This window comes from Scyliorhinus canicula, chromosome 17 (assembly GCF_902713615.1).
Source record: "Scyliorhinus canicula chromosome 17, sScyCan1.1, whole genome shotgun sequence".
Taxonomy (NCBI): domain Eukaryota; kingdom Metazoa; phylum Chordata; class Chondrichthyes; order Carcharhiniformes; family Scyliorhinidae; genus Scyliorhinus; species Scyliorhinus canicula.
Genome location: NC_052162.1, coordinates 97,412,158 through 97,436,453, shown reverse-complemented (window position 1 = coordinate 97,436,453; position 24,296 = coordinate 97,412,158). Strand labels below are relative to the sequence as shown.

Below are 24,296 nucleotides of genomic sequence, written 5' to 3'. Positions count from 1 at the left end.
TCCCTTTCATCTCCAAAGTGCTGTCACTCCCCAAATCCATACTTGGAATTCCTTGAGCAGGATTTTACACCTCATCTGCATTCCTGCAGGCCCTCGCACAATGATAAAGTGGCTGGTGAATCTGTCCCTTGCTCCCAAATGTTGGGAGGAGTATTAAATGGCTCAGGGTTGTGGTGTTCTTTGTGTTGCTTATTTCAGCAGAGTTGGCGTTGTAGTCACAAAGACCACAGAATAGCTTTTAACTTAAAAAAGACGATGATTTTATTTACATAGAACATAGAACAGTACAGCACAGAACAGGCCCTTCGGCCCTCGATGTTGTGCAGAGCAATGATCACCCTACTCAAACCCACGTATCCACCCTATACCCGTAACCCAACAACCCCCCCTTAACCTTACTTTTTAGGACACTACGGGCAATTTAGCATGGCCAATCCACCTAACCCGCACATCTTTGGACTGTGGGAGGAAACCAGAGCACCCGGAGGAAACCCATGCACACAGGGGAGGACGTGCAGACTCCACACAGACAGTGACCCAGCCAGGAATCGAACCTGGGACCCTGGAGCTGTGAAGCATTTATGCTAACCACCATGCTACCGTGCTTACCATATGAAACTGGGATTCAATATTTAGTCCTTAAGAATACACAACTGATCAATAATATCTAACTACACTCATCTACTGCTAATCTCACAACTGGTCTAAACTATAATCTAACCTTGTTCACACTATCTGCTCTTATGACCTTCACCAGCTATCTCCTGCATACACTCCTCCCTGAGGTCCAGCATCACTGCCTTAAATAGTTGTATCTGCAGCACCCACTACTGGCTACACTTGACACTACAGTAACCCTTGTCATGCTGACAGTTGTGATAATACCACAAGGGTGAGTCCACCTACCCTCTGGTAAGGAAGTACCATTTTTGAGAATAACTGATCAATCAAATAGCCAACAGCTCTCTGGTCTGAGTCAAACCATTGAGCATTGCTCGGATTGCATCCAGTCCCCAAGGAAAATCATTGCAGGCGCCAAATGAAGAGGTAAGTTGAGGTGGCTTTCTGCAGGAGAAGGATAGGAGGCCCCAGTGATGTGGGCAAGGAATGTGGGAGTCAGAGTTCACAGACCAGGAGAGGGGAAGCACAGGAAGTGGGCCAGATTTTGAGGGTGGATCTCTGATGCACTCAGAGGGATATGGAGGTTTTTAAACCTCCCTTTCCCGCCAGAGACCCCAGGAATGGAATCTGGCGGAACTCAAACCTGGCTCCCTCTTCCAGCCACTGAATTTAAAATGAGCCATTCATTAGTTAAAAGCCTTAAATGTCTGAAGGGCTTGTCAATGAGGGAGGGCAGTGACGTAATGGTTAAATAATCGATTGGTAATCGAGAGGCCCAAGTTAATGCTTTGGGCACAGAGATTTGAATCCCAGCATGGTGATGGAATTTAAAGTCAGTTCGTAAATCTAGAATTAAAAAGAATATCTGGATGATTGTCTTTATGAAATCATTTTCAATTGCCGTAAAAATACATCTGTTTCATTCCTGTCATTTAGGAAAGGAATTCTGCCAGCCTTACCTTGTCTGTCCTACTCCAGATCTACAGCAATGTAGTTAACACTTGAATATCCTCTGAAACAGTTTAGGAAAACATTCAGCTGTATCAAACCGTTACAAAGTCTACAAAAAGGAATGCAACTGGGCAGGTAACATGGCATTGACTGAGGCATTGGAAAATGCAACAACACACCGAGCCCGGCTGACCCTGCAAAGTTTCCTTTTTGGAATTCACAGCTCATGACTGTCACAGGCTCGGCCAGTACTTTTGGCCATGATTATTTGCCCTTGCGAAGTTGGTGGTGGGCTGCCTTCTTGAACCACTGCAGTCCCTGTGGTGTTGTAGGAACACCTAGAGAGGATTCATTGATAACTTCAAAATGAAGACACCTCGAGGTATCCGTGATCATAATGTGATTAAATTTTATTTGCGTTTGAGGGAGACAAGGGTGCATTCAAGCCGAGGATTTTATCCTTAAATCAAGGCAATATGAGGGCATGAAAGTGGAGTGACATAAAGTGAACTGGCAAATGCGCTGAAGGGATAGATTAAACGGAGATTCAGTAGCAGCCATTTAAAGGTTTATTTCAGAATATAAAGAATACACACATTCTAATAAGAAAGAAAAATTGCAAGGTAAGGGCCCATAATCTATGGTCAACTAAAAAAGTTAAAGACAATGTTAAACATAAAGAGAAAGCATATAATAGCGCAAAGACCAGTGGCAGGTCAGAAGATTGGAAAGAATATAAAAACATCAAAGGATGACAAAAAAAGATTGAGAAGTAAGGAAAAAAAGTATGAGGGAAAAATATACATCTTGGAGATGAGGTATCTCCCAGTTTAATTACAATTTGCATCCATATACTCGATCATTAAAATGTGCAAATTCTAAAAATAGGATTAATTTGTCTTTTGGTGGTGTAAGGATCTTCTTGTAACTCCTTGTGTCCTTTTAATGCCTGTCCTGCTAGCTGGTTTTAAAACTACAGACATTGGCTTTTCTGGGCCAGCCTTTGTTTTCAATTGTGATTGGTGGAGCCATTCAGAAACTTCTGGAAGAAAGGCTGGAAAGGAGAAGCGTTTCCATTCATAATTCAGTTGTCTACTTAGACCTGAAAGGCAGCAAACAGCAGGTCAAGTCTCACTGTACTCTCCCTCTCTGGTGGTTTAAAGGGCTTCCAGATAGCTCGTGGAAATTCCACTGGAAGGTAAAGCGGACATCTCAACTCTGCATGGCGATTTAAAAGGCTGAAGCTTGTGAATGTAATTTCTGATCAAAAGGGTCCACACAGTCTCCAGCCAAGTCAGTAAGAACCTAACCTTTGTTTGGAAGGCTGGGAAGGCATAGTGCTGATAGCTCTCCGCTGAGAGCTCTTGAGGTCTGGAAAAGGGCCTTCTTCTTTCTCTTCACTATAGTTAACCTTGCTCTGTAGAAACAGCAGAAAAGTATTCAATAAGTGGAGTGGATGGGTAACATTATTTTAAATTCTCAGATAGAGAATTTTAATATAATCTCAGTGAGTGTGAGAGCTTGTCTGTTAGAGTCTTGTACAACCGAAAGTGACTCACCAGAGAGAATTCTACAGCTTGCATGTTTGAATTGAAGACAACCATGAAAAAATCCAGACAAACCTATGACTGCAATACTTTGCATCCTTGGAATATCACCTCCTACAAAGACTACAACCTCAGCAGCAGAGATCCATCTCTCATCACAAGATTATCCCCTGTTACGGGAGGCTTTGAAGAGAGTACAGAAAAGGTTTACCAGGATTTTGCCTGGTATGGAGACTATTAGTTATGATGAGAGATTGAATAAACTGGGATTGTACTCCCCAGAAACGGAGGCTGAGGGGTGACCTGATAGAAGTTTATAAACTTATTTGGGGTATAGATAGGGTGAACAGTTGAAGGCTTTTTCCCAGGGCGGAATTGAAAATTCCAAGGGGCACAAGTTCAAGGTGAGGGGAGATAGGTTCAGGGGAAATGTGCAGGGGACATTACACAGAGGGTGGAGTCGGCCAGTAATGCACTGAGGTGGTTGAGCCAGATACATTAGCAACCTTTAACACTTATTTGGATAGGCACATGAACAGATGGGGTATAGAATAGGAATGGTGCAGTGGTGAGCACTGCTGCTTCACGACGCCGAGGACCCGGATTCGATCCCAGCCCTGGTCACTGTCCTTGTGGAGTTTTCACATTTGTCTCATGACAGCGTGGCTCTCACCCATACAACCTGTTCAAGGTAGTGTGATATTACCATTCATGGTAATATGTTGTGTTCTTTGTCTTTTCTTCCAGAATGTGTTGTTGACAAAGAATCTACCAATCAAAAGATTGAAACAAAACTAATTTCTTCTAATACTATTAATTAAATAAAGTTTGCACTCCATACAGAGCTACAGATAATAATTAAGTAATATTGAATCTGTCTAGCAGTACTCAATAATCTAAATAGTTACTAACTATGATTTAACCTTGTGTCAGCTCTGTCTAATCTAATCTTCTTCTAATGCTGCCACCATGTATTTTCCTTATGCTACTCCCAGAATTCCCTCAGGGTCTGACATAAATACAGAGAAATGGTAATGCCCTCTAGTGTTTGATTTATACAGAGATGCAATAATTAACCCTTCACTAACCTGACGATATAGATATCATTACAGGTAGATTTAGCGAGAAGGTTTTAGATAAAGGGTACTCTGGCTTAGATGCCTGTACAGGGACAAGTTTGTAGGAATAGATATTGTATAAATCTGAACGTGTGTAATTTTATATTTTAAGAATCACTATATGATCTGAAAGGCTCCACTATGTTAACATTCATGTCAACAGAAACCCAGAATACTAAAAACACAAAATGGCTGTTAGCTGAGTTAGCCACATTCCTGAACACAATTAGCTGGGTGAGTCACAAGCTGGTATAAACAACATTAACAATTAGAGACAGAACGAATGTTCAGGGAGATAATGATGGCTGATATTAGCAGATGTTCGAGGGGCTTAAATTAAAAACGGACATGTCGGATTAAGGGAGGCATTCACAAAGATGTGATAACAAGGCCCACAGAACAAGGAGTCTTGTAGACCATGTAGACTCAAGGGCTCCAGAAGGAGGCAGAGAAGATAAATTAATAATGTGCCATGAGTCATGTCCATGGGGTCATGGGCTGATCATGTATCAACCCACCTTACGTAATGTCAAATTTCATTGGATATATAACTGATGTATGTAATCTATAATCAATATTATTGGACAAGGTCCAGACGTAATGGGCTTTGTCGAAGTTTTGAAAAATGTATAAGAAGATGTTTTTCCTTTGTTCGGCAGAGAAGTGATTTCTTCATCTTTTTCAGAAATATCTGGGGATGACAGCTCCCCCCCAGCCGCATGCTGGACACCGCAGCTGGGAGTAAAGTAAATAGAAGATTAAGGTTAAAAATGTGACAAATGGGTTCCTGTCTATAAAGAAATTCAGAGGGCGAAATTCTCCGCTCCCGCGAAAAATCAGGAAGGCCATCGTGAATTCGGCCGAGTTTCACGACGGCCTCGGAAGCCGCTCCTCTCACCTTATTCACCCCCACCCGGGGGGCTAGGAGCGGCGCTCCGTAACTCTTGGCCGCCGGGCCTTGATGCTTGCGTCAAGGCAGCGCGCCGAGAATGACGCGACGGCGGCGCCTAAGTGACATCAGCCGCGCATGCGCAGGTTGGCTGGCTCCAACCCGCGCATGCGCGGCTGATGTCACGACGGCTGACGGCTCAAACTCCCGCATGCCCGGTTGCCGTCTTCCCCTCCACTGCCCCGCAAGACGTGGTGGCTTGATCTTGAGGGGCGGCGGAGGGGAAAGAGTGTGCATCGCTTTGAGACGCCACTCGATGATCGGTGGGCACCGTTCGTTGCCCAGTCTCTTCTCAAGCATGGCCGTGGTGCTCACTCCCCTCTCTGCCCCCCACAAGCTTCAAACGTGTATTTGGCGCCCATGTTCACGATGGCAGCGACCAGGTGTGGTAACCGCAGTCGTAAACCGGTTGGGAACGGCAGGCCGCATGGCGCATCCGGGCCGGAGAATCGGCGGTCGCCGTGAAAAACGGTGAGCGGCGATTCTTCCGAGCAGGTGGAGGGTGAATCGCGGGGGGCGCCAGGGGGGCGTGTCGTGAGTCACCCGGCCCTCCCGCGATTCTCCCACCCGGCGTGGGGAGCGGAGAATCGTGCCCAGATGGTTTCACATTTGCAAGATCGGATTTCAGTTTCAGATGAAGCCATTCAAGTTGTCCAGGCCACTGCTTCCAAGATAAACTCAGCAGTAAACCAATTCATTTAAGTTAAAAAAAAACTAGTAAGATTTCTTTCCAACACTGGTTAAGTAGTGGACATTTGGGATTGAAATCAGTTTAAAGAACAAAATAAATTTTTAGATTATGTGAAGGGACGCAATGGTGTTCCAAGTTTCTCCACCCACTCTCTGCTTCTGTAGGAAAATTAACCATTTCAGCAGACAGTTGATCTGTTATAAATTGCCCCCCAAAAACTAAGTCTCTAAGAATATCGAATGCCTATAAAATCAATCATTGGAAGTTGACTTAAATGGAATAAATAAATAAAGGTATGATGAAGGAGAATGGAGGATCTTGTGCAGCATTTTAATCAAGAGATTGTATAATTGCTGTCTTTTTAAGAATCTGTAGCTGTGAGAGAAGGCTAACAGTTAACTGTGATATTTGCGAGCTGTAAGAATCTGTGTGTTCGGTTTGTGGATGTTCATACACCTCTGCTATCTTCTGGGAACCTTGAGTTTATAATTTGGAATTTGGAAGTTTAGAAGTTTAGAACAGGAACCACAAGGACGTTTACTTAATTAATTTTGGTCAAAGCACTGATGTACTAGGTTCCTTTGTGAGTGTGGTGATATTTGTGTTATCTGATATTGTGATTTCGAGACCATAGTTTGAGTGGTTTGAGTCAAACCACTGACAAACTGAAATGTAATTAACAAATCTATCTTTTCAAAAGTTAGCAGAATAAGATAGCACTAATTTGATCGGGGTCATTGGCCATTGGGATATTTGAAATGCATATGATCAATCCGGTGTTTGATTCGTCCAGTGTTAAAACCTCCCTGCCACAACTGCCGAAATGCAAAAGGAATAATTCTGAGATTGCAGAAAGAAGTGTAAAGGAGAGATGGATAAATAAAATAGGTTCATGATCATATTTCTTGTTATAACAAAAGAAGGGTGGTGACAAAACGATGTCTGGTGGAGAATTCTTACTCCACCCCCTGTAGTTTCTTCAGCTGTGTGATGGCAACAATTGAACTCTGATGTTGTTGCTGATCAAACTCCTCGAAAGCTTCCACTGGAAACATACATGCTACTCACCTGAAGATCTATCTGATCTGACTGGATAAGCTTCTGCCATCTGCAAATGAGATAGGTTAACCAACTCTGAAAGAGAATAAAGGTAATTTAAAGCTAAAGTCCCAGTCTGGAGTATCTGTACTGATGGACCTCTCAGGAACTTCCATTTCTGTGTAGTTGGGTGGAGCTTGCAAATTCTCCCCGCGTTTGCGTGGGTTTCACCCCCACAACCCAAAGATGTGCAGGTTAGGTGGATTGGCCACGCTAAATTGCCTCTTAATTGGAAAAAATTAATTGGGTACTCTAATTTTTTTTTTAAAGAATGCGATGATGGACCAGGCCATGTCCCAGGTGAATCAGGCCAGTATGAGGGCCTCCCTGAACTCCGGGCTTGCCGGGCCCTCACCGACGCCGCCTGTCCTGCAGCCTCTGGCTAGGCCTCAGGTTCCTCCCCGGCCTCGGCCTCCATCCCCTGCTGGACCAGTGCCTCCTCATCATCCCAGTGCCTGTCCTCCTCCTCCTCCCGGTCCTCCTCCTCCGAGGTGGCCACATGTTCCTCGTCACCAGCCTCCAGCTCATCGCCCCTCTGCTGTGCAAGGAGGACACAGCAGACCACAAAAAAATGGGTGGTCCTCCGGGCGTTGGATTGGAGTGCACATCAGGGGCGGGATTCTTCGAACCCCGCCGGGCCGGATGTGGTAGGCTATATTAGGGGCATCACGGTACCTAGGTGGGATGTACCTGATACTGGAGGATGTGGAAGAATTTGCCTGCTGGTTCCACCCAAGAGGCAGAGCATAAGAGTCTGTGTTTCACTCACAGCAGTCATTCTGCAGCGGAGCTGCTGGGGTAACTACTTGTTCATTAAAGCCTTCAATTGGACTACAGTCTTGCTTCAGTAGTGATTGATCGTGCATCACCGGAGAATCGCCGGGGGGGCGGCGTGAATCCTGCCCCGCTGGCCAGACGCTAACTGCCGGATTCTCCGATGTTGGTTTTTCAGCGGGGGCGGGAATCGCGCCGTGCCGATCGGGGGCCTTTGGCAGCAGCCCCTCAGCGATTCTCCAGCCCACAATGGGCCGAGTGGCTACCCGCCGGCGTATATTACACCAGGTCCGTACCAGCGGGACCCTGAAGGTGCGGAGGTTTCCCCACCTTCCGGGCAGTCCGACGCCGGAGTGGTTCACGCTACTACTTGGCGCCGGTCCGGCCAGCCCCTCCGATTAGGGGAGAATCCTGTCCCAGAAGCGGTCAAGATATCGGAACTGCATCTTGAGGAGCCCGATGCACCGCTCAATGACAGTCCGAGTGGTTACATGGGCCTCATTGTAACGGGTCTCCGCTTCAGTCTCCGGTCTCAATGCTGGTGTCATTAGCCAGGTCCTCGATGGATAACCCTTATCCCACAAGAGACACCTGTCCATTCTGGGGTGCTCCACAAAGAGAGCAAGGATGACCGACTGCCCTGAGATGTAGCTGTCATGCACACTCCCGGCGAAGAGGGCACACACCTGCATTATCTGCAACTGGTGGTCACACACAAGCTGTATGTTGAGGGAGTGGAACCCCTTTTGGTTAACATAACACAACCCAGATGGCCTGGTGAGCACAGGGCAACGTTCGTGGCATTTATGTCTCCCTGGACCTGGGGCACCCCGGCGATGGCGGAGAAACCTGCTGACTGGGCTTCCCGTTGGGCCTGGTCCATGTCAAACACGGACATATAGGGCATTCGTGACCTGCCGGATGCACCTGTGGCCTCTGAGATACCACACAAGTCCCTACTCAAGCCCTGGAGTGATCCCATGGCAAAGGTTCAGAGCTGCAGGGACCTTGATGGCCACCAGGAGCGGGTATTCTCCTCCATGCGGTACCAGTCCGCAAGGATAAGGCCCAGGTGTCGCACCATCTCCTTGTTGCGGCGGAGCCTCCTGCAGCACACGCTGTCTGTCATTTGTTCGAAAGACCAGTATCGCCTGTACACCCTGGGCTGTCGCAGAACTCCCTCTCTGGATTCCTTCCTGGCCTGATGGGCGGCTGTGGGTGTGGGTCGGGGTCCGGTACATGGGCTGCTGCCTCGAGCATCTGCAGATGCTGCTGCTGACGCCTTCTCCGGCATCTGGCTGCATCATGTAGCACCAGCATCACTTGGGCAACTTCTGCGTCCAACATCCCTGCCATCGTATTCAATATAAGGGGCAGTACGGTAGCATTGTGGATAGCACAATCGCTTCACAGCTCCAGGGTCCCAGGTTCGATTCCGGCTTGGGTAACTGTCTGTGCGGAGTCTGCACATCCTCCCCGTGTCTGCGTGGGTTTCCTCCGGGTGCTCCGGTTTCCTCCCACAGTCCAAAGATGTGCGGGTTAGGTGGATTGGCCATGATAAATTGCCTTTAGTGTCCAAAATTGCCCTTAGTGTTGGGTGGGGTTACTGGGTTATGGGGATAGGGTGGAGGTGTTAACCTTGGGTAGGGTGCTCTTGCCAGGAGCCGGTGCAGACTCGATGGGCTGAATGGCCTCCTTCTGCACTGTAAATTCTATGTAAATCTATGTAAATATCTGTAAGGCATTGAGAGTGTAGCCACCAAAGTTGGCCATTTCCCTAAATACAAAATGGAGAAACGCAAAGCATACAGGTTAAAATGGACAATGTTTGCAGCCCCAGCAGGCTGCACCAAGCAGGTGTGGATTCTGTCTGCTAAGAAAGCAGACAGCACCGAAACGAATATTCCGCATACTAATGAGGCAATCTCCGGGATAATTAGCATGTTAATGGAACGATTCCAGAGACAATGGACACAAATGGGGAAGTAACTGCAACATTGTAAAGGATACCAGACACTCAGGCACCAGCAAGGTTCGAAAATAAAGAGCCTGGAAGCCCGCCCAGTAGCTAAGGAACAGCCTCAGTATTGGGGGGATTCAAACATATCGATTGGGAAGAGACCCAATCGATTCCAAGCAGGTAATGGAGTCTGCCCAAAGACAGGTCCCACACATGGTTCAGTCTTCTCGTCCAGCCCTCCTCTCTCTTTGACCAGCACTCCTCCGTGGACCAGCACCTCGACCAGCTTTTGCCAAGAAGACCTTGAACGAGAGAGAGGAGAGGGTTCGGACAGCAGCCGCCAGCAAGTAAGTGCCTCACAATGATCGCTACCAGAGATAGACACTCCTGATCCCTTTTAACTTATACCAATCTGAAGTCTGCAGACCAGAGCAGAGCAAGAGGCCTTGTTCCCTGACCCGGCAGTTCCTTCGAGATAAGTATTAGTTTATTTAGCGGTAGGAATAAGTTTAATCCTTTTAGCGTGTGCATGGGTAGTTATTATAATTATATTATAATAAACTCAGTTGTTTGGACTTACTAATTGGTGTATGGTTTTATTGCTGTGAACTTCACCTTGAACTTGTGGCGGTGTCTTAACGATACCTGGCGACTCCAGAGCTAAGTAAAGAAACAGAGCCAAATTGAGTGTTAAGCACACTCACCCAGAACGACCAACAGGAGAGTTGTTAGACCGACAAACAGCAGTGGCTCCCACCCCGGGATTCTCCATTCCCCTACTGATCACCCTGCCACATACTCCCCATCCCAGCAGGCCCCCTCACCGAGCCCCAGACCGTGTACTTTGGACACCCGTTCACAACAGCACCTGAACCGTTGCTGGCCTCCTCACCATGGCAGTCACTCACCCTCCGGCCGTGGGCATGTCACTGGAGCTGTGCCCCATCCCTTGGAAGTTAAGGTGTTGGCTGCTGCATGTGTGGTGTTGTCTCCCACAGTGTTCAGATGTTATACTGTCCAGGCATCTGTTTAGGATGCCAGACAATGATTCCCAGATTATACATGGCCCGCCCACCCACGGGAATACACTTGAGTTGTGTGAAGTGCTCACTTGACCACAATTGCCAATTCCGTATTGGCAACAGCATTCAGCTGCACAGTAGAGGCCTGAGTAGTCTGTGGGGGCTATGGGTGGTCTGACGGGCAGATGAGCAAGGGTTGCCCCCTGAATGGGTACACATGAGTCAGGGATTAACATGGAGGTGTAGTGAGTGGTGGCCCCCCAGTGCCCCCCCCCCCACCTTCCCATGGTGGCCCATCCCTGCGGAGGGTCCCCCAAATCCTAGCCGAGGGTCCCCCACCCCCACTGAGCACAGCCCAGCGCCCCCAGGCTCTTTGCCTGTGAGCAAAGATGGCTACCCACCTCCTCAGCTCCCCACAGAAGCTCTTCCGCCAGGTTCACATTTTTGAAAAGGAATACTAACCGGCGCCAGCGTGAGCACTTGCTCGGGAGGCCGCTGAATGACAGGAGAGCATTGGAGGATGGGTGGCTCTCGTTAATTGTCTGGAAATGGGGCTTAAGTGATGATAATTGGTTTCTCGCCATGCTGCGGTGAGATTCTGAATTTGCCTATGGGAACAGGCCGGTTTCATTGCAAACTGTTTGGTGCCTGGCCTGGTTCTCATTTTTGGCCTCGCCCACTATTCACCGGGCTCGTTACGCTTGAGCGCGAGTGTAACAAGGCCGGAAGATCACGCTGTGTGTCTTATTGTGTTTCCTCCTATAAGTGTGTGGGTACTGGACTGGCTTCACCCATGTCATTGTGACTCACAAAGTAACAAACTTTAACCGCTTGCTATGTCATTAATTTCAGTCTTTGCTTCCGATGTGGATTAAATATCATTTTGACTTGTGAGTAATATACAATATGGTTCGAGTTTTCACAGGGTGAGATCTTACTCTTCCACCCCTTATCTCTTTATTATTCTTGGTCACTTTCGTTCTCTCGCCCTTGTGTGGGGTGATCTGTGCAGGGAGAAAATTCAATTATTTTCTTTTGTTTTTGTTGGGGGACATTTTCTGATACTGGACTATGATATAAATTATAGTTGGCTCTGTAACTACATTTTTGCTCCTATATTACTTTGGAATAGTTCGACTGAGACAAAAGGTACTCATTGGCTTAGATGCCTGTTTAGAAGAGGCAATTTGTCCAAAATAGATAGTGTATACACAATGCATGTTAATATCAAAAAGGACACAAAATAGCTGTTAGCTGAGATAGCAATACCAAAGACACAAAATGGCTGAACTAGCCACATTCCTGAACAATAAGTTACAAACTGTGTAAGCTACCTCATGAGAACTAAAAACTACCTTATGAGAAGCAGGCGTGGGTATTTATAGGGAGTATTTCAACAGCCGCTGGGAACAGCTTCACAGAATAAGGAGCGCAATGTATCCTTAATAACTCAAGGTCTCCAGCTGCAGACAGGACATATCCTTATGTTAGTCTTGAGTGACTTTTGCATGAAGTTAGGGCGGGTAAGACAGCATCCACTTTAACCATATAAATAATAACTGTGATGCTAAGAAAATTGATTGACTGCATGTAATGAATTGTGACGCGAATGGAGTTTATTGATTGTATGTAAATGAGAATGCAACTAATTCCGCCCCTTGAATCTGTATGTTAACCAAATGCAAACCTTAACTCAAGTGAGAAAGAGTGAAGCCAAGCTACGGAGCTTCCAGATCTTTCTCCCAGAGTTCTGATATAATAAACTGCTTCTTTACTCGTTCAAAAAAGCCTGCGTGTGAATATTTTCACCTCTTAACAGTTTTCGATTCCAGTTTTCTCTCCACATAACTTGGCCTAAATTCTAGTTTACTCCACAATCTATCGTAATTTGAATGTGATCTCTGAATAATTGGATTGATACCCCTTTCTCTCTGATACTCCCCACTTGCAAATCATCTCACTCAAACATCATTCAAAATAACATTATACTTGGACTTAAAATAGTCTCCAGCTCCCCAATCATCTCTTTCCATCTTGTGGATACCCCTCACCAGGTTTACTAGTTACCAGGCCCTGACTTGTTCTATTCAAATCATTTACCCTGTCATTTCAATTGTGCTCATTTCGACAGGTACTAGTGTGTTTGATTCTTTCCCAATTATTTGTCAGTTTCTCTATGGGATATTTGTCAGTGTCTTGATCACTTAGTGGTTTCACTCTGTATATCCCATTGACCATTTCCGGTCATGCTGTTTGTCAAGTAGTGTGCATGCATCTTCGATGCATAATGGTAACGTGTTTCAAACTCTTGAAAGGGTTTATTGTGAACTGGTTTCCTGCCTGTTCATTACTTTACATGTAACTCATCTGCACACGTACGCAATGCCTCCAGTGTCATACCACACGTTCTTGAACCTTTTGTAATCTCACAGCTGTTCTCTATCTCTCCACGTATGGTCTAGATGCCTTGGGTGGTGGCCAGATGTGAAACTTTGTTCCCTTAAATAAAAGCATAGACAAGGACACAAGAATTACCAAGAGAAAGTTTATCAATTTACTAGCCTCCTCTAGACTATTACCTTCATATGAAATGAAAAATTAAAAAAACGAAATGAAAATCTCTTATTGCCACGAGTAGACTTCAATGAAGTTACTGTGAAAAGCCCCTATTTACCACATTCCGGCACCTGTCCGGGGAGGCTGGTACAGGAATCGAACCGTGCTGCTGGCCTGCTTAAAAAGCCAGTGAGTTAGCCCAGTGAGCTAAACCAGCCCCTGGTTTAATACCAGATTGAAATATTCCATTGAATTGCATCCGATATTCCAATTCCCAATTCCTGTTTGATTTCCTGTCTCAATTGTCTACCCTCAATTACTTAATCCTATCCCAACAACGTGCCCTGGAGAAATCCTGCTGTCCAATAAAATATCTTCAAGATTAAAACAGAAATCAAACATTTCCATTTGATTCCAGGCAGTAACATTTTGATTGCTTGTTCTGTCATAAACTACATCTATTTTTAAAACATAACTTGCTAAATTACATTGTCTCTCTACATCCCAGAATTGTCCCAAATTCAAACAACAATGTTGTTGGCTTTCAGATTTTATCAATGTCCAGTTCATCTCTTCTTTGTCTTAATGTCTCTTCTTCAAAAGAGGCTTTGTCCATATGGACACCAGCTAAAATGTATGTTTTTTTTACATCATTGTTACTCTAGTTACCCATCAAATAGATTCCACTTTTAATTTCATCCCGCCTTGTTCAACTATGGCCCATCCTGTCCTTGACTTTCCATTCATTCCACCATATCCCCTCGTCACAATGGCCTCCTCTAATCGCACTTCTCTTACCCTACTCACTCCCTCAACTCCAATCTGCACATTGTAGCCACCTAAAATGGACGCTGAGCTACAAAGTAAGCCAAGCGCTAAGACTGCAGGGAAACAGGCAGTTTAGCCAAAACAGCAGTCTGCAAAGACAGCATTTTGCATTCTGCAAGTAGCAGAAACCAGTTTGGGCTCAGGTGAGAAGACCTTAGTTAGGTGCAAATGGCAAAACGCTTTGCATACTAATGAGGCAATCAGACCTGAACACCCACACAATAGAAACATTTGACTCTGAATGGACACATTTGAACCAAGGCCCAGACATCGAGGCACCAGAAACCTCCAAACAAAAGGGCATAAGAAACGCCCCCCCCATCACGGAGACCCCCTCGCATTGGGGAATTCAAACAGTATCGATGAGGAATCGACCCAATAAGATAACCAAAGGTTAAAGCCCGCCCCAAAAAGGCACGGACATTGGGGTCCCTATAAAAGACGGGACCCTCGTGTTGTCCGGTCTGTTTTGTGCTCCGGCTTAACTTCGATCAAGGTCTGTTGTTCCGTGCTCCGGTCCTGACCAAGACCTTGAAGCTACATCCTGACTCCAGCCGTTGAGCACCAGCCGCCGAACCGTAAGTGCCAGTACGACGCTCGCTACGCGAACTAAGCCCGCTAGAACCCCAGTGACCAGAACGCTTGCTGAAGGTTGCAGCCCAAGACCAGGACGAAGGCCTCGCTCCCTGACCTTGCCTGTTCCTGTTAGATAAGTATTCTGATTACTTTAGTTTAGTCATAGCTTAGTCTCTTAGTGTGTGCATGAGTATTTATTATAACTGTATAATAAATATTGATCGTTTGGACCTTACTAATCGGTGTATCGTCTTTATTACTTTGAACTTGACCTTGGAATACTCGTGACGGTGTCTATACGGCACCTGGCGACTCCTAAGCTGAATAAATACATAGAACAGAGCCTAGTGGTGTTAAGCACTTGGAAGTTAATACACCCCAATAAACGCGTTTTACACTCATAGCAAAACGTGCAACAACATCACAAACATAGTCTTTTCCTGGATGTTCGTATATCCCACTTGGTTGTTCCTCTTGTCCTGAACTACTGTAACCCACCCACTTAAATAATAAACACTCCCCTTGAGCCCTTTGAGCATTTGAGATCATTTTCAATCTTCCCATGACCAGAATCTGCACTCAGAGGTGTTCTATATGGATTTCTGACATCGAACAACAACTGCTGATTGCCTGTTGGAATAACAGTTGACAGTTCAATTATAATCATAATTTTACGAAAGAGAAAATGCTGGAAAATCTCAGTAGGTCTGGCAGCATCTGTAGGGAGAGAAAAGAGCTAGGGCGCGATTCTCCGCACCCGCGGAAAATCGCGAAGTCGGCCGTAAAAACGGTCGACTTTGGCTACGGCCCGACACAGCCCCGTTCCCGATGTATTCACGCCCGGGAAATGGGCTAGGAACGGGGCCGCGTAAATCACGTGCACAATGACGACGACGACACGAACACGCCCACATGAGGCCGCCCGACGCCGTAAAAAGGCGCGGGCGAGCACAGAAACTGTAGGCCAGGATGTCGGAGCCAAGGAGAGCAGACCCGTGATTATTGGAGGCTGACGTCGAGATGCTGCTGGATTCAATCGAGCAGACGAGGGGCATCATCTGCCCGCGTAGAGGGCATCGCCACCCTGCCAGCACGGTGCGCCAGGCCTGGCATGATGTGGCTGCTGCCATCAGTGCTGTGGGGCAGACCCCTCACTCTGCAGAGCAATGTAGGAAGAAGATGCACGACCTCACCAGTACTGCCAGGGTAAGTGCCAAGAGGGTGCCCCTCGGTCACAACCATCCCCCCCCTTTACTTAATCACCAACCTCCCCCCCCCCCCCCCGGCAGAGGGGGGTGGAGGGGGATTGGGGCAGAGTGAGTGGAGAGTGGTTCACTAAGTAGTCACAGACCCAGCGCTCTGGCCCCCCTGGAGAGATGCAATGGTCTCATTACAACTTGACTCCCAACCTGTGCCAGTATCTGAACAGCCTGCTGATACCTGCCGTATTGTAATGATCTACCTATGCCCCCTCCCCCAAAAGGACAAGACCGCTCACAACACCCGTGAGCGGAACAAGACTGGAGGGGGTTTGCCCATCCTGCACCCCCTCACCACGTTTGAGCAGAGGGCACTGGACCTTGTTGGGGGATCTGCCACCCGGGAGATCGCGCAATGCGAGGTTGGCGGAGCTGCAACCAGTGAGACAACCCTCCTTGACAAACACCCCCCCCCCTGCTCCCCCATCCTCGGCCCTGGACAGGGTTGCCCTCTCACAGGCAGCAATGCGCCAGAGCCAACACAACATTGCCGGCGCGCTGTGGGCCTTGGCCGAGTCTCAGCAGGTCATGGCCAGTTGCAGCACGCCATGCAGTGGCGTGCAGAGGTCTGGTGATGCCCGGGGCAAATCTTGATTGTATGCCCCAATATAGACATAGAACAGTACAGCACAGAACAGGCCCTCGATGTTGTGCCGAGCAATGATCACCCTACTCAAGCCAACGTATCCACCCTATACCAGTAACCCCCCCCCAATTAACCTTTTTTTTAGGACACTAAGGGCAACTTAGCATGGCCAATCCACCTAACCCGCACATCTTTGGACTGTGGGAGGAAACCGGAGCACCCGGAGGAAACCCACGCACACACGGGGAGGACGTGCAGACTCCGCACAGACAGTGACCCAGCCGGGAACCGAACCTGGGACCCTGGAGCTGTGAAGCATTTATGCTAACCACCATGCAACCGTGCTGCGCCAAAATATGGAACGCTTCACGAATTTGTATGTCATCCTTGCGTAGGGGCCATGCTAATTTTCTCTGTATCGTTCCAATTTTAGTATATGTGCTGCCGAAGCGAGCACAAAGACTCAAGTATAAGGCCTAATATACTGAGAAATATTATGAGAAAGGAAAACATTGTGAATATATAAACATGAAATAAACGCTTTATTCGATTTTAATATAAATCAATCAAATTTATTAAGTTCTTTTCCCTAAATGATATTTAGGTCTGCGTGAATTAGTTACTGCAGCTTGTGTAAAGGACTTCAAGGGGGAAGCATGCGGTGATTGTCCCTTTAAGGGCAGCCCAGGAGAGTAAGAGTCACATGGCCCATGTAACTAATCAGGACTCAGAATGTGGACGCACCCCGCAATGAAGAAGTGTTTCTTAGAAAAGGAGATGTTTTTGGAGCTGGCTGCAGACAGGAGGATGCTGTTTTTTTTTATCAAATCAATAACAATCGTTTGTGTTTCTAATAACGTTTGTGAAAATGTATCTTTACATATTGATAGGATTACGACTCAACATTGACCTACAAGATAAACAGCATGAATTGGACAGGACAATTTTAAAGTAGTGCTAAATAAAACTTTATTTCATAGATTTTCTGATTCAAGGTCAAAAGCAAATATCAAAAGAATCACTGAAAAGATAGCAAGCCAACAAGCAATGAAAATTCAAACTACAATTACACATCCTTAGATTGGTTCAACTTGTTTCCAACTATTGAACCAATTAAACTAAATTTAAGTAAATTAAACAAACCGAGGGTCAAAGTAAAATAGAAAGACCCTTAAAGGGATACTGCCCTAAGCAAAAACAAAGAGCAATTGTAACTAAAACATCAAACATAAATGTGATTAAATGGGTCAATAAAGCACCCCCGACCCTACGGTGCCCACCACGGACGGAAAGCCTCAATGGTGCCTGTGGACACCGCATGTTCCCTCTCCAGGGACTCCCGGGTGCAAATGTAGCCAAGGTAGAGGAGCAAGCAGTCAGGTTGGATGAACCTCTCGGTCACCTGCAGCCTGGATCTATCTATGGCAAGTGTGACCAGGCCCAGGAGCAGATTCACAAGGAAGTAATAATAATCTTTATTGTCACAAGTAGACAATGGATAGATTTAATTCTATGGCACTACATTGAATAAAAGAAAAGAATGTTGAGATTTACACTTAACTCACTGTTCTACATCTCTTCAAGAGTCAATCCCTCCAAAGTTGAGCTCACAGAATCATAGGATCGTTACAGCATAGAAGAAGGTTTTTCAGCCCATCACATCCATGCTTTTCCCTACAGGAACAATCTCTGCCTAATCTCTATATCGCTTCAGGTGTTTATTTGATTTGCTTTTAAATATCCTAATTGAGGGCAGCATGGTGGTACAGTGGTTAGCACTGTGGCCTCACGGCACCAAGGTCCCAGATTCGAACCCGGGTCTGGGTCACTGTCTATGTGGAGTTTGCACATTCTGCCTGTGTTTGCGTGGGTTTCCCGCCCACAACACAAAAAGAAATGTGCAGGATAGGTGGATTGGCCACGCTAAATTGCCCCTTATTTGGAAAAACATTAATCGGGTATTCTAAATTTATTTAAAATAATATTACAATTGAACCTGCCTCCTTCACACTGTCAAGCAGCAAACATGTCCCAGGTCTTAGCCATTCAAAGGATAAAAAACATTTTCCTCATGTCACTGTTGGTTCATCTTCCAATCAACTTTTATCCATGTCCTCTGGTGTTCAGCTATCCTGTCACTGGGAACATTTTCTTTCTGTTTACTCTGTACACACCTTTCATGATTTCAAATGTCTTTACCAAGTCTCCTATTGTTATTCTCTTCTCTTAGGAGAACAGCAACAGCTTTTCCAATTCATCTAATAAGTGAAGTCCCGCAATCTTGAATATAAAGGGCCAATGATCTTGGGAAATAGATTCTGTAATTGATCAGAAGATTATAAGAAATTGGAGCAGGAAAAGGCCATTTGGACCATTGAACTGGATCTGATTCTGAATAAAAAATATAATTGGCTTTAGAACAATCGGGAATATCCTCAGATTTAAATTTTTTGATTAATTACAGAAGCGCAAAGTACTGATGTTTTTGTTGAAAACATTTTAATCAGTCTCAAATGCAACTCTCACTACTATCTGTGCATTCTCCACAAGGTCATTCAATGCATCATTCAGCAGTTTGAAGGTCACAAGAAATGATGATCCTGCTCCAAAGATGGAACCAATAAATGGAATGCTATCGAGAGCAATCTCAGCTGCTGAAATAGCAGCAACAGCAGAACCATGCAACATTCTTTTCACAAATTCTGCATTTATTTCACCCAACAGAGGGGTTTTCACTTCCGCTTTCAGATGTTCCACAGGCTTCCCTGCCATGTTGGCCAATCTTTGAAGAGAGGCATCATCCAGACCCAGATACTGACGGAAATCTGTGATTGCTGTAACCAGTATTCCAATGTCACAAGCAAAGGACAGGCCAGGAATTGGCACCGCTCCCACTGCTCCGGAAATTGTGGCCAACATCCAGATTCGATTCTTCAGCTGCTTTTTTTTATTTTCCACAATCTCCAATGTTGTGTTTGAAAGTGACATCAAGAAAAGATCCTTCTTTATATAATCAAGATTATCTGCAAGAGTTTTGTTTAATGCTGGAAAATCAAATTGATTCACTTTGTAGCTTGATATCAGGAAAACTGTGGGTGATGGGACCCCTGCCTCTTTTAAACTGCTGACAGAGTAATTCCTAATCTTGTCCAGTTCTTCATCTATGTTGAATGTTGCACCCTCCATTTCTAAAGAATGTAAATCATTATCAATTTTCGATCGAACAAAGTAGAATTTCTTGCCTAGTTGTTTAATTTCTTTGGCAAGTTTTACATCATTTTCTGTGAATCGACAGCCTGAGATAATGATGAAGAAATCGTATTTGTTAAAGTCCATTTCCCTTAAGTATTCAGCCGCAGGGAATGTTGTTGTTCCAACTCCTGGCAGATCCCAGAAACAAACATTCGGCAGGCTGGGATGTGGATATTGGGTTGGTGTCATTGTGGTTTCTGTGAGCCCAATTTTAGCTGCTCCTTTGTCACCTTTCCGAAGTCCTCTCATAGAATTGATGAAGGTAGATTTTCCCATACCTGATTCCCCTGTCACCGCAATGTTAAGCTCTGTCTCCTTCAGCTTATTTACCTTCTCCTTTATCAGAGAAGCAGCCATTCCCAGTCCACCCGATTCAAAAGTAGACATAATTTCTTTGAGCTCTTCCTGATTGAAGTATGTAGAGTTTGAAGACTGAGCCATCTTATCTCTATAAAAAAAGAATGAATATTTTACACCGTGTATCATTTCTCTAATCTGGGTGTGTGTCTTTACTCGATGATCAAACTAAAATTACAATCACAATTAGTTGATGTAAAGCAGACATTGTTGAGCCTGGAACAATTCACTCAACTTTTGAAAGATGCACTGAACTGAAAACAAAGTCACTTTGTTTCTTCACCCTTACTTTCTATGCTTGTGGTTAATATGATATAAAGATGTCCTGTCATTTGATTAGCTTGTGTTGGTTTTGGAGTGAGTTATAAATAAGTGTGCCCCTGCATTGTGCATTGTTATTTCTGAAGATTAAAATCATATAGGACAGTGCGCATAATATACCTTACTCAGCTGATCAGGCTATCCTCAGAAGGTTGCTGTGCTGTTGTGTTGATGGATGAGAACTTTAGTTAATGGTGGCAGGGAAGTTAAGGCAGTGGTGATAAAAGTACAAAAAATACTGTGGATGCTGGAAATCTGAAATAAAAAGATAACACTCAGAACGAACATGCAACATTCAAACAAGAAGCAAGCATAGGCCACTTCACCCCTCAAAAGTGCTCTGCTACTTAATATGATCATGGCCATGGTTGACCACTTTAAATTCCCACTGACCACTGGTAACCTTTATCAAGTGCAGAATTCTACACTGCCTGGATGGGTGCATGCCCCACCTGGAAGACCATGAAATTGGACAAGAAGATGTCAGGCACATGTAAGGGCCCTCCTGTGTCAACCCTGTTTGTTCCCTGCTTTCCCCTTATTTTTATTTTTGCTGTAACCATTTTGACCCAAGGATGATTAATAGACCTATGACCAGTTTAATAAAAGCTAATGGGCTGAATTCTTCACCGTTGGGATTCTCCATTTTGCAGGTAGCCCAGGGGTTTCCCGATGGTGTGGGGATGCCCCACAATGGGAAACCCCATTTACCAGCCAGCGAACTGGAGAATCCCGACCAAGGTGTCTTTCCAGAAGAAATCTATTGCTGAGTACTAAATGATTGCAGGCTGTAGTCCAGATGTTCTCCATTTTGCCGGCAGCCGAGGAATTCCAGCTCACCTCGATGAGAGTTTACTGGATGACAAAGGGTATCTCTTGAAAATGTGGCTCTGAATGCCTCTCGGACACCTAAGGAAAGAAGCGGAGGAGAGATACAACCTCTGTCATGGCTCCACAGGTGCGATGGTGGAGTTGACAATAGGTCTATTGAAAATGCCATTCTGATGCCTGGGCTGCCCTTGGGTGGGGTGCCCTGCAATATCTTCCAGAATGAATGTCCCTCAATCGCCATTTTCTGCTCTGTTCTGCATAATGTTGCTCTCCCTGGAGGGGAATCACTGAATCAGGCGGACACTGAAAGACGTACACTTGCCTCAGAGGAAGAATCCAATGAAGATTCAGGTGCAGAAGGGGCGGGCAAATGGTGAGGATGAAGAGTTGAAATGAGGTGTGGTATTATCATTACAAGGGTTAATATAGTTGATGAACCATCAATCGAACGCGAGACGAGTTGCTGTACAAAAGTTAGGCTTTAATAAGCTAAACGTTAGCCCTGCGGTCGACTACAGTAAATGGACGACCGCCGGGCGTTCTGACTATTTATACCTTGGTATGGAGGCATGGTTAACTCAACCTCTCGACCAATCGGAGAGCCGTCACATGACTGGTCTCAACCAATCGGTCGAGAGGCACATGACCGACCAGGGCCAATGGTAAGCCGGTGTTCTGCACCAATGGCAGACAGCTATGCAAATCATACCACCACAATAGTATCATGAATCGCCACTAGAGGGAGCTGCAGATACTATTATATAAAGCAGTGATGCTGGACCTCAGGGGAGGAGTGTGAGCAGGAACAAAGCTAACAGACAGAGAAAGTGGGAAGTATTTATACTGTGGAGTGAGAATGAAAAGTGAGTCATAGATGCAGAAACCCAGAGAAACAGGGTGCTAATAGCCACAGAAACCAAGGGAAAAGAGTGCTAATGGCAGTCCCCAGAGAGAACAAAAGAAGTGAGAGGCCAAACAGCACAGAAACTAACATCAGAGGATGACTGTAGATGTGGGGGGAGAGGAAGGGGAAACAAAGAGGAGAAAGGTTAAGGAAAGGTGGATAACATTGGGAGGGGGGTTAAATATATATTAAGAAAGAAAGAAATGGTAACAGACAGTTAAAATGAAATGGGATGAAAACAAATGGGTCGAGGTGGGGTAGAGCTTCAGATGATCAGCTCAGTCATCGGACTCGAAACGTTAGCTCTTTTCTCTCCCCACAGATGCTGCCAGACCTGCTGAGATTTTCCAGCATTTTCTCTTTCCTTTCAGATTCCAGCATCCGCAGTAATTTGCTTTTATCGTATGTAAGCAGGAGACAGCTAGTGAAGGTCATAAGAGCAGTTAGTGTGAGTAGGTTAGATTATAGTTTATACCTGTAATGAGATTAGCAGTAGGTGAGTGTAGTTAGATGCTGTTGATCAATTCTGTATTCGAAAGATCTAAGTGTTGCAACACAGTTTAGTAGTGTAAATAAAATTATAGCTTTGTTCAAGTAAAAGCTATACTGTGGTCTTTGTGGTACACTACGCCTACCATCCTAAATAAGCAACACAAAGAACACCACATGAGGAACCTTCAGGGAGGCCTTGATTCAGCATTCCTTCTGCTAGGCTGCCAAGGCCTGCCTCCCGACTGAGACCAAGGGCATTGCCTCCCTCCCAAACATTTCACACATAACCATCCTATAAGCCCAATGTTGCATTACTGCTTCTGTTCTAAAGTTTGCTGTCCCAAATGTCTTTTACCAGGCACTAATGAGGCAAAAACCCATCGAATACACAGGACACTCAGGGCGTGTGAGCAAAGTAGCCATGATATATGCAGCGGAATTAACCGTCTGCGTTAGGGCAGCAGGGTAGCATGGTGGTTAGCATAAATGCTTCACATCTCCAGGGTCCCAGGTTCGATTCCCAGCTGGGTCACTGTCTGTGTGGAGTCTGCACGTCCTCCCCCCGTGTCAGCGTGGGTTTCCTCCGGGTGCTCCGGTTTCCTCCCACAGTCCAAAGATGTGCGGGTTAGGTGGATTGGCCATGCTAAATTGCCCGTAGTGTCCTAATAAATGTAAGGTTAAGGGGGGGGGGTTGTTGGGTTACGGGTATAGGGTGGATACGTGGGTTTGAGTAGGGTGATCATGGCTCGGCACAACATTGAGGGCCGAAGGGCCTGTTCTGTGCTGTACTGTTCTATGTCTGCGTGATCTTCCGGTCTGCCGGCAGAGCACACACGCTCGCAGGTTTCTTGATGGTGTGGGAAAGCCATACTGGGAAACCCCATTGGCTGTTTGCGGGATCAGAGAATCCCACTGCCTGGGGGGGGGGGGGGGCACCACGCAGGAAAACGCGACTGCTGGACCGGAGAATTCCACCAATTTAAGTGATATAAGTGAAAATAACAGAGAACTTCCATCTGAACTTATTTAATCACATGTGATATTTCCAAAGAAATATAAGCTTTCTGTGCAAACCCATTGCTGTGCTCTCTGCATCTTTAGCTTACATTTGTAGGTGCCATGCCTAGGTGCCCTGCCTTTCACTGATAGAGACATTGGAGGCAGATCGTTAACTGTGCTATCCTATTGACCCAAATGACTTTAGCAGTCACCCTCTGGCCAGTGGGCCCTGAGCAGGCTCTGCCTTGAGAGGGTGCACTCGGTGACTTAGCTGGGTACTCTTCAATCATCAGAGTCTGGCATGGTGATTGGCAGAGAGGTGGATGAGCTGCTGCCCTCATCAGGATGCTGTGAAAGCTGCGTAGCTTTTGTAACCAAATTGATAGCGCACATTGAAGTAAATAATTATGATCTAGTCGCCATTACAGGAACTTGGTGGGAGGCGAACCAGGACTGGGTCCGGAAAATTGAAGAATATAGGAACATCAGTACATAAGAACTAAAAGCAGGAGTAGGCAATTCAGCTTGTCGAGCTTGCTCTGACATTCAACACTGGCTGGTCTCACCTCCACCTTCCTGCCCACTCCCCACAATCCTTTGTCCC

General features: G+C 45.8%; 1 protein-coding gene and 1 non-coding gene across 2 annotated transcripts in view; both read right to left on the bottom strand.

Annotated features, from left to right (window-relative positions):
* Nucleotides 1–16,886: 16,886 nt before the first annotated feature.
* LOC119952515 lies at nucleotides 16,887–16,993 on the bottom strand. The gene has a single exon (XR_005457882.1). It is a non-coding gene; the product is annotated as a U6 spliceosomal RNA (small nuclear RNA).
* Nucleotides 16,994–19,018: 2,025 nt separating this feature from the next.
* Nucleotides 19,019–24,296, bottom strand: part of LOC119951486 — a 62,925-nt gene continuing 57,647 nt past the window's right edge. The window contains exon 3 of the mRNA XM_038774697.1: nucleotides 19,019–20,236. Within this exon, the coding sequence (XP_038630625.1) occupies nucleotides 19,036–20,236 (1,201 nt within the window). The 3' untranslated portion in view covers nucleotides 19,019–19,035. The remainder of the gene's footprint in view (nucleotides 20,237–24,296) is intronic.